Here is a 10,562-nt window from a genome sequence, read left to right on the forward strand (position 1 = left end):
CTTTGATGTTTTTCCACGTATTTCCGACCTCGGGCTGCTTGGATCCAAATTCCCGAGTCGGAATCCTGAGTTCAAGGGCCGTTCTGCTGCACTTTTCCGACTCGGAGGTCAGATTTTTCCGAGTTCTGAGTGCAATGGAACACAGCATAAATAAGAAGGCAGTTATTCCAAGATTAAAAATGTTTGTAGATTTTTGAGGAATACAGTTTTCAGTGATCATTACATATATTATTGTATTAGTGTGGTTTAACTGTTTGGATAACATGACTTCCTTTCAAGTCATAAGACAGACAACAGACAAATACTGTTCAAGTTAATTAACAAATTGTCATCCCACTCCTCCCCTCTAGGTTACTGCAGCTGAGGTGACACAGGTGTATCACACCGTCAGACACAACCTCAGCTACAATAGTGCTGACTGTGCACATAAACTGAATCAAAAGATTCTACCAGATTCAAAGATACTGAAAAAAATGACCACACAACAAAGGCAGAGGCAGTGGTTAAAGATGTCCTCGCTCCAAAGGCAGTGGGGGATGTTCTCAAGGCCCTCACTTCAGATAAACCCCTCCCATTCTGCATTCAGACTGATGCATCAAATAAAGGAAACAGAAAGATGTTTCCCCTTGCTGTTCAGTACTTCAGTCCAGAATCTGGGGTTACCAACAAAGTTCTAGATTTTGTGGAGAATGCAGATGAGTCCGCTGCTGGGATTGTAACTCTCACAGAGCAGTCACTTCACAAATTCGGATTATCAATTGATCAAGTGACAGCATTTAGTGCAGATAATACAAACGTTAATTATGGAATTCACAAATCTGTCTTCACCAACCTGAAGAAGAAACAAAAAGATCTGCTGCAAGGAAACTGCCATGCTCACATTGTGCACAACACAGTAAAGCATGCTCTTGACCAACTCACTGTGGATGTGGAAAATGTTGTGCTGAAGGTCTATGCCTTCTTTTCCACATCTGCCAAACGAAGAGAGTCACTCAAAGAGTTCTGTAGGTTTTGTGATGTTGAGTTTCAAGAAATTCTGCGACATGTCACAACCAGGTGGCTCTCCCTGAATCCAGCCATCACCCGGCTAATGCAAACCTGGCCTGCACTGAAGTCTTACTTCATCAGCCTGGGGGAGGAGTGTCCCAAACAACTTCGAGCTTTGTTAAAGCTCAGTGAGGACTCAACTGAGGAAGATGGAGACATTGTCGAGGTTTATCTTCTCTTCTGCAATAATATCCTCTCTCTCTTTGAGGAAGTCGTCAAGAAGCTGGAGAGTGATGAAACTACCTGTGTTGAGCTGTATTCCATCATGTATACCTTCAAGGAAAAACTCACACAAAGACGGGATGACCAGTTCTTTGGCTACTTAACTAAAGTGAAGCTGCAGCGTCTCCTTCCACATGATGCAGGCATGGCAAAGGCAGAGTTCACTGCATTTCTCAACACAGCACTCGCATATGTTGAAAAATGGTTCAACTTTTCAGAAGAAAACTGGTTGTTCTCACTGCTACCTCTTTCTCTGCACCATGGCACCTTGACCTTCAGTGACATCGAGAAGGTAGTCACAAAGCTCAACCTCATCCACAAAGTCAACATGGATGAACTTTATGATGAATGCTCCACAGCAAAGTCCATTCTGAAGAGGCTCAAAGAAGAGGCTGAAGATGAATGGAAGTCCAAAGGTGTTGCTGCCAGGTGGGTGGCTCTCTTTCAGCTAGCTGACCTTCCTCACATGCTGTCTATCATCAGCCATATCTTGAGCATCCCAGCATCCACTGGATATGTGGAAAGGGTGTTCTCAAGAATGGCCAACAAATGGAGTGACTGCAGGAACAGGTGCTCCTTGGAGCTCATAAGGAGTGAGCTCCTGATCACTCTCAACTTTGAGCAGTCCTGTTCACAGTTTTACAGCAATGCCCTGGTCGACAAAGAGTTACTCAGTGCTGCACGGAGTAACAAGAAGTACACCTGGAAAAAGAAATGAGAGAAGTCAGTTGGCTTTTTTACCCTCCTGTTGTCCCCCTGGGTCAAGGGAAAGAAGAAGAAGGAAGGATGGGGGAGAAAGAAAGAAAGAAAGAAAGAAAGAAAGAAAGAAAGAAAGAAAGAAAGAAGTAAGGAAGGAAGAAAGAATGGAAGGAAGGAAGAAAGAAAGGAGGAACGAAGAAAGAAAGGAAGGGGGAAGGAAGGAAGGAAAGAAAGGAAGGAAGGAGGAAGGAAGGAAGAAAGGAAGGAAGGAAGGAGGAAAGAAAGGAAGGAAGGAAAGAAAGAAGGAACGAAGGAAGAAAGAAGGAACGAAGAAAGAAAGAAAGGAAGGAAGGAAGGAGGAAGAAAGAAAGGAAAGAAGGAACGAAGAAAGAAAGAAAGGAAGGAAGGAGGAAGAAAGAAAGAAAGAAGGATGAAGAAAGAAAGGAAGGAAGGAGGAAGGAAGGAGGAAGAAAGAAGGAACAAAGAAAGAAAGAAAGGAAGGAGGAAGGAACAAAGGAAGGAAGAAAGAAAGAAAGGAGGAATGAAGAAAGAAAGGAAGGAAGGAAGGAAGGAGGAAGAAAGAAAGAAAGAAAGAAGGAAGGGGGAAGGAAGGAAGAAAGAAAAGAAGGAAGGAAGGAGGAAGGAAGGAAGAAAGGAAGGAAGGAAGGAGGAAAGAAAGGAAGGAAGGAAAGAAAGAAGGAACGAAGGAAGGAGGAAGGAAGGAAGAAAGAAGGAACGAAGAAAGAAAGAAAGGAAGGAAGGAAGGAGGAAGAAAGAAAGGAAAGAAGGAACGAAGAAAGAAAGAAAGGAAGGAAGGAGGAAGAAAGAAAGAAAGAAGGATGAAGAAAGAAAGGAAGGAAGGAGGAAGAAAGAAGGAACAAAGAAAGAAAGAAAGGAAGGAGGAAGGAGGAAGGAACAAAGGAAGGAAGAAAGAAAGAAAGAAAGGAGGAATGAAGAAAGAAAGGAAGGAAGGAAGGAAGGAGGAAGAAAGAAAGAAAGAAAGAAGGAAGGAGGAAGGAAGGAAGGAAGAAAGAAAAGAAGGAAAGAAAGAAGGAACGAAGGAAGAAAGAAAGAAGGAAGGAAGGAAGGAGGAAGAAAGAAAGAAAGAAAGGAAAGAAGGAACAAAGAAAGGAAGAAAGAAAGAAAGAAAGGAAGGAAGGAGGAAGAAAGAAAGAAAGAAAGAAGGAGGAAGGAAGGAAGGAAGAAAGAAAGAAAGAAAGAAAAGAAGGAAAGAAAGAAGGAAGGAAGAAAGACAGAAAGAAAGAAAGAAAGAAAGAAAGAAAGAAAGAAAGAAAGAAAGAAGGAAGGAAGGATGAAGAAAGAAAGAAAGGAAGGAAGAAGGAAGGAAGGAAGGAAAGAAAGAAGGAACAAAGGAAGGAGGAAGGAAGGAAGAAAGAAGGAACGAAGAAAGAAATAAAAGAAAGAAAGAAAGAAAGAAAGAAAAAGGGATGGTGGAAAGAAGGAGGGAGACAGGAAGGAAGAAATGAAGACTGGAAAATGAGAACAGATTGGTTTAGGGAAGGAAGAACTAAGGGGAAGAAAGGAGGAAGTGAAAAGGATGGTGGAAAGGAGGAAGGGAGAAAAGAAGGATTGAGAAATGGAGGAACAAAGAAGGAGAGTAAGGAGAAGGGAGAAAGGAAGGAAAGGAGAGAGAGAGGAGGAGGAGGGAGGAAGGGAGGATGGATGGATGGAGGGAGAGAAGGAAGGGGGGAAAGAAGGGGTCCGTGTACGAAGTATAATTCAATTGCGTTGTTCACTTCGAACCATGAGAAATGTCATTTTTAGGGGTATTTCCTATTTCATTGACGTAAGACGTACAACGCAATTCAGCGCAACGAAGTGCCCGCTTGTTCCTTTCTCCAACTTGTACAATGAAAATTGAAAAAGGAAGTCGAGAGCCGGAACCAGCCTTCAAAATAAAAGCTCCGCGTTTTGAAGCATGTTGGCTACAGCGCCGGACATTTTAAAAGAAAAAAAAAACCCCGAAACGAATTAAATACAAACTCACAACAAATCGCCTAAACGATTACCATTTCATAAATGATATAAAGTGATATTTCGACTACTTTCCCCACAACTGTCAGGATCCCTGGGGATTTTCACAATAAGGGCACTGGATCGCACTGAGATGCTGTCAACGACGTGAGGTGAGTGAGTCAAACTTTGTTGTGGTTGATGACTTCATCACTGCTGCACTCATGAAGTAGGTCACACGTTATGTTGTTTTTAATTTTTTCGACCTAACTTCTCCAGCCAGTGTTTAAATTGTTGACCTGTAGCTAACGGTTAGCTCCAGAAGATAATCAACGCTAGCAATGCTAATTGTTTACAGGTAAACTAGCTAGCAGTTGTAGCTAAGTAACAGCTGTTGGATGCTAACGCCACCTCATTTGAATATTTTCTTCTCTAAGTCTGTGAGAAATGTCCTCATTTATGGTAGAAGTGAATAAATACGGGTTTTTTATTTATTAAACGCTAGTTGTGTTCACAAATGTGTAATTTATTACCAGCATCATGTTTGTCCACGCAGACTACAGAGCAGTCTAAACTACGTCTAAATGAAATATGAAATGTCATGTGTGTCTCTATTTGGCAGATGTGGGTCCACCGTGAGCTGATGCATGATCTCATCCTATGACAGCACCAGGATCAGCTTGAAACAGCCAGAGCTGGTAAGTTGAGAGTAACCAGTGAGTAGAGTCCATCATTTAGACACATTTTTAGGGCATTTTGATCATCACATTTCCACGGACACGACTCCCTGTCATCATTTCATCGATTTATAATGTTTAAAGTTTGAATTCAGTGGGGAAGCTTTTAGTCTTCTTCTTTGATGTGGTGCATTTGTGTGGCAGCGTTATAGCGCCACGCCAGCTCCACACAGGCCTGGCACAATACTACAGTATTTTGAGTTGTGTATACACAGTCTGAAAGACCTCATCATTCCTTACTGTCCTACCAGAGCACTCCGCTCCCAGAACGCAGGTCTGTTAGTGACTTCCAGTATCTCTAAAAACAGACTGGGAGGTAGAGCCTTCAGTTACCGGGCTCCTTTACTGTGGAACCAGCTCTCTCCATGGGTCAAAGAGGCAGTCAGACACTCTAACTACATTTAAGTCTAGACTTAAGACCCTCCTCTATGACAGAGCTTGTAGTTAGGGCTGGTTCAGGTAGCTCTGAACCATTTTATAGCTACACAGCTATATAGGCTTAGACTGCTGGGGGACATCATCACGTTACATGAAGCCCTCTCCTCTCCTCTCTTTTTGTGTTGTCATTTGGCCTTGGTCTTACACCCTCTCTGTGTTTTCCACAGATTTCTCTAGAGCTCCACCTGCAGCGCCTGCTTTCCTCTGCCCCTACACTAACCAGCCTGCCCATCAGTACTCCTGCTCTCCTGTGGATGGAGTGTCACTCACCTCAGATGCTTTTGAAGGAGCTTCAACATGTCTGCTTTCTGAGTCCCAAACTGTACCTACTAAGAATGGCTTTCACAGCGAAACACAGCCTGCTTTCTAGTGCAAAGGATAGTACTAAGACACAGACATGCTGGGTGCTAGGTTTTTACAAATGTTGAACAATTAATAAATGAATTTGGAATTTATATTACCTCCAGAACTTCCATTGGCTCACAACTCCTTATCACATTCAGTTCAAAGTCCTTCTCCTCACCTTCAAAGCCCTCCAGAACCAGGCCCCATCCTATCTCACTGACCTTGTTGGACCATCACACCCCTCCTGGCTGTCAAAAGCAATGCAAGTCATCAGGGGAACTTTCTGAATCTTTCTTTTTTTCTTCTTCTTCTTGTTTTTGGAAATGAGTTACTTTCTATTGTTTTGATGCATTGTGTTCATGAATTAAATGGAACTCAGAACCTGACTCTGGTGTGTTTGTTAACTGCACTGTACTGACGGGGTTTTTTTTTTTTTTTTTTTAATGAAACTTTGCTCAGTCCTAACCTCACTGACCTGCACTGGAGAGGCTGTATAACAGACTTATTCAAATTTCTTAGCATCTTGTCACTTATTGTAATACATTTATACATCAATTTATTTCATTTAATTACCACCCATGATTCATAGCAGTATGTACCCATCCTACAACACACCATTTCTTTAGGTTAGTGGATATTTTATAGCACCCTCCAATTATTGGAGACATTTAGCATTATGATAGGATTTTGGGTGTGGCAAGAAAGGAGACAATTGCACAAGTAAAATGATCTCATCTTCGAGAACTGTTGCATTGCTTTACTGACAGAATTAGGCCATGTTGTGTACACCGTCACTGATGAATACAAACAACAAAAATACCACAATGATTTATGATGACTTTGATTTTTATGACCCGTATGAGCTACTGTGCATGTTTCATCTGGGCACTGGACAAAGAATAACCATCTCTTCTCTTATCATCATCCAGTAAATTAAAAGGCAGTGTTTACATATGAAAATGAATCAATGCACCCTACTACAACTTACAACTTAAGTTTAACTTTATTGCTGTACACTCAAAGCTGAGCTGAAACTCATGCACACCGGCACAGACGGACAGGTGCATCGGAGAAGACCTGTGTGGTTGAGAAACATGAACAAAGGCTCCCGCACACTGTCTTCACTTGCATAGGTTCATTAAACAACATTTGGTCCTGAGACCGTCCTTGTGAACCTGACGAAGGTCTCAGGACCGAAACGTTGTTTAATAAACCTATGCAAGTAAAGACAGTGTGCGGGAGCCTTTGTTCATATTGCTGTACACTCAAAATGCATTGGATTTCTTACTTCTTTTTTTCTTTCTTTTTTACAATTGTTCACACATATGAGATATCTTGTCATGCTTTAAACTGTGTGGTGCCTGTCTCGAACTCTTTTGCTACAGAAGAATTAAGTTATGATGTGTTATGGTTAAAGTGAAGGTTCTCTTTATTGTCATCAGACACTTTACATACTGTGACTTGAGTCTTACAGTACTGCGTCTCCGACTGCAATATCTCTGATCAGATGGAAGGAGTTGGGAGAGGCTGTTCAAAAGGTCAGAGGAGTCTCTAATGATGCTTCTGCACTTGACAAACAGCATTGTTGTGCCAACTCTGAAGTAGATGGGTAGTGTGACCCTATGATTGTTTCTGCTGACCTCATGAGCCTCTTGTCTGAAGCACTGTGTCAATCACTGATTAATAAAAATAATAAAAACATTCTATTTATTTATTTACTCAAAGTCTTTACATAGTAAAACAAACAAGATAAAAGAATACATGAAATAAATGCAACAAAGTAGATGATCAATACATGAACAATGAAACACAGAAGCTTATTACACTTAAAAATAAAAAGCAAGTTTGAAAAGGTGGGTTTTGAGCAAATATTTGAGAGCATTTCAGCCCGTACAGTCACGGATGTGTTGAGGAGAGAGTTCAAAAGGGAGGGGGCAGCGATGGAGAAGGCTTTGTAACCCCAGGTTTTGTGCTTGGTACTGGGAGGAGGAGCGGAGGCAGTGGGAGGGGTGTGATGGTCCAACAAGGTCAGTGAGGTAGGATGGGGCCTGGTTCTGGAGGGCTTTGAAGGTGAGGAGAAGGACTTTGAACTGAATGTGATAAGGAATTGTGAGCCAATGGAAGTTCTGGAGGTAATATAAATTCCAAATTAATTTATTAATTGTTCAACATTTGTAAAATCCTAGCACCCAGCATGTCTGTGTCTTAGTACTATCCTTTGCACTAGAAAGCAGGCTGTGTTTTGCTGTGAAAGCCATTCTTAGTAGGTACAGTTTGGGACTCAGAAAGCAGACATGTTGAAGCTCCTTCAAAAGCATCTGAGGTGAGTGACACTCCATCCACAGGAGAGCAGGAGTACTGATGGGCAGGCTGGTTGGTGTAGGGGCAGAGGAAAGCAGGCGCTGCAGGTGGAGCTCTAGAGAAATCTGTGGAAAACACAGAGAGGGTGTAAGACCAAGGCCAAAGTACAACAGATAATGACAACACAAAAAGAGAGGAGAGGAGAGGGCTTCCTGTAACATGATGTGTCCCCCAGCAGTCTAAGCCTATACTGTAGCTGTGTAGCTATAAAATGGTTCAGAGCTACCTGAACCAGCTCTAACTACAAGCTCTGTCATAGAGGAGGGTCTTAAGCCTAGACTTAAATGTAGCTAGAGTGTCTGACTGCCTCTTTGACCCATGGAGAGAGCTGGTTCCACAGTAAAGGAGCCCGGTAACTGAAGGCTCTACCTCCCAGTCTGTTTTAGAGATACTGGAAGTCACTAACAGACCTGCATTCTGGGAGCAGAGTACTCTGGTAGGACAGTAAGGAATGATGAGGTCTTTCAGACTGTGTATACACGACTCAAAATACTGTAGTATTGTGCCAGGCCTGTGTGGAGCTGGCGTGGCGCTATTACGCTGCCACACAAATGCACCACATCAAAGAAGAAGACTAAAAGCTTCCCCACGGAATTCAAACTTTAAACATTATAAATTGATGAAATGATGACAGGGAGTCGTGTCCGTGGAAATGTGATGATCAAAATGCCCTAAAAATGTGTCTAAATGATGGACTCTACTCACTGGTTACTCTCAACTTACCAGCTGTTTTCAAGCTGATCCTGGTGCTGTCATAGGATGAGTTCATGCATCAGCTCACGGTGGACCCACATCTGCCAAATAGAGACACACATGACATTTCATATTTCATTTAGACGTAGTTTAGACTGCTTTGTAGTCTGCTTGGACAAACATGATGCTGGTAATAAGTTATGTTACACAGTTGTGAACACAACTAGCATTTAATAAATCAAAAACGCGTATTTATTCACTTCTACCATAAATGAGGACATTTCTCACAGACTTAGAGAAGAAAATATTCAAATGAGGTGGCGTTAGCATCCAACAGCTGTTACTTAGCTACAACCGCTAGCTAGTTTACCTGTAAACAATTAGCATTGCTAGCGTTGATTATCTTCTGGAGCTAACCGTTAGCTACAGGTCAACAATTTAAACACTGGTTGGAGAAGTTAGGTCGAAAAAATGAAAAACAACATAACGTGTGACCTACTTCATGAGTGCAGCAGCGATGAAGTCGTCAACCACAACAAAGTTTGACTCACTCACCTCACGTCGTTGACAGCATCTCAGTGCGATCCAGTGCCCTTATTGTGAAAATCCCCAGGGATCCTGACAGTTGTGGGGAAAGTAGCCGAAATATCACTTTATATCATTTATGAAATGATAATCGTTTAGGCGATTTGTTGTGAGTTTGTATTTAATTCGTTTCGGGGTTTTTTTTTTCTTTTAAATTGTCCGGCGCTGTAGCCAACATGCTTCAAAACGCGGAGCTTTTATTTTGAAGGCTGGTTCCGGCTCTCGACTTCCTTTATCAATTTTCATTGTACAAGTTGGAGAAAGGAACAAGCGGGCACTTCGTTGCGCTGAATTGCGTTGTACGTCTTACGTCAATGAAATAGGAAATACCCCTAAAAATGACATTTCTCATGGTTCGAAGTGAACAACGCAATTGAATTATACTTCGTACACGGACCCCTTCTTTCCCCCCTTCCTTCTCTCCCTCCATCCATCCATCCTCCCTTCCTCCCTCCTCCTCCTCTCTCTCTCCTTTCCTTCCTTTCTCCCTTCTCCTTACTCTCCTTCTTTGTTCCTCCATTTCTCAATCCTTCTTTTCTCCCTTCCTCCTTTCCACCATCCTTTTCACTTCCTCCTTTCTTCCCCTTAGTTCTTCCTTCCCTAAACCAATCTGTTCTCATTTTCCAGTCTTCATTTCTTCCTTCCTGTCTCCCTCCTTCTTTCCACCATCCCTTTTTCTTTCTTTCTTTCTTTCTTTCTTTTATTTCTTTCTTCGTTCCTTCTTTCTTCCTTCCTTCCTCCTTCCTTTGTTCCTTCTTTCTTTCCTTCCTTCCTTCCTTCTTCCTTCCTTTCTTTCTTTCTTCATCCTTCCTTCCTTCTTTCTTTCTTTCTTTCTTTCTTTCTTTCTTTCTTTCTTTCTTTCTGTCTTTCTTCCTTCCTTCTTTCTTTCTTTCTTTTCTTTCTTTCTTTCTTCCTTCCTTCCTCCTTCTTTCTTTCTTTCTTTCTTTCTTCCTCCTTCCTTCCTTTCTTTCTTTCTTTCTTCCTTTCTTTGTTCCTTCTTTCCTTTCTTTCTTTCTTTCTTTCTTCCTCCTTCCTTCCTTCCTTCTTTCTTTCTTCCTTCGTTCCTTCTTTCTTTCCTTCTTTTCTTTCTTCCTTCCTTCCTCCTTCCTTCTTTCTTTCTTTCTTTCTTCCTCCTTCCTTCCTTCCTTCCTTTCTTTCTTCATTCCTCCTTTCTTTCTTTCTTTCTTCCTTCCTTTGTTCCTTCCTCCTTCCTCCTTCCTTTCTTTCTTTCTTTGTTCCTTCTTTCTTCCTCCTTCCTTCCTTTCTTTCTTCATCCTTCTTTCTTTCTTTCTTCCTCCTTCCTTCCTTTCTTTCTTTCTTCGTTCCTTCTTTCCTTTCTTTCTTCCTCCTTCCTTCCTTCCTTTCTTTCTTTCTTCGTTCCTTCTTTCTTCCTTCCTTCCTCCTTCCTTCGTTCCTTCTTTCTTTCCTTCCTTCCTTTCTTTCCTCCTTCCTTCCTTCCTT

General features: G+C 41.9%; 1 protein-coding gene and 2 long non-coding RNA genes across 3 annotated transcripts; 2 read left to right on the forward strand and 1 right to left on the reverse strand.

Annotated features, from left to right (window-relative positions):
* The first annotated feature begins 862 nt into the window (after positions 1-862).
* LOC146970624 (uncharacterized) lies at positions 863-1,987 on the forward strand. Its single transcript, XM_085805938.1, has one exon. The coding sequence runs from the start codon at positions 1,091-1,093 to the stop codon at positions 1,985-1,987; it is 897 nt and encodes a 298-aa protein (XP_085662064.1). The 5' UTR covers positions 863-1,090.
* A 2,008-nt stretch (positions 1,988-3,995) lies between these two features.
* Positions 3,996-5,577, forward strand: LOC146970625 (uncharacterized). The gene is made up of 3 exons (XR_015037995.1): positions 3,996-4,115; positions 4,565-4,640; positions 5,285-5,577. It is a non-coding gene; the product is annotated as an uncharacterized LOC146970625 (long non-coding RNA).
* Positions 5,578-7,321: 1,744 nt separating this feature from the next.
* On the reverse strand, positions 7,322-9,049 carry LOC146970626 (uncharacterized). Its single transcript, XR_015038082.1, has 3 exons — positions 8,887-9,049; positions 8,547-8,617; positions 7,322-7,888 (listed from the first exon to the last, which is right to left on the reverse strand). It is a non-coding gene; the product is annotated as an uncharacterized LOC146970626 (long non-coding RNA).
* Between the last annotated feature and the right edge of the window lie 1,513 nt (positions 9,050-10,562).

This window comes from Trachurus japonicus, chromosome 17 (genome assembly GCF_045865225.1).
Source record: "Trachurus japonicus isolate A0001 chromosome 17, Traja_1.0".
Lineage (NCBI taxonomy): Eukaryota > Metazoa > Chordata > Actinopteri > Carangiformes > Carangidae > Trachurus > Trachurus japonicus.

Excerpts from the sequence above, each read along its gene's own strand:
- LOC146970624 (XM_085805938.1), top strand. The coding sequence starts at position 1,091 with ATGCAAACCTGGCCTGCACTGAAGTCTTACTTCATCAGCCTGGGGGAG.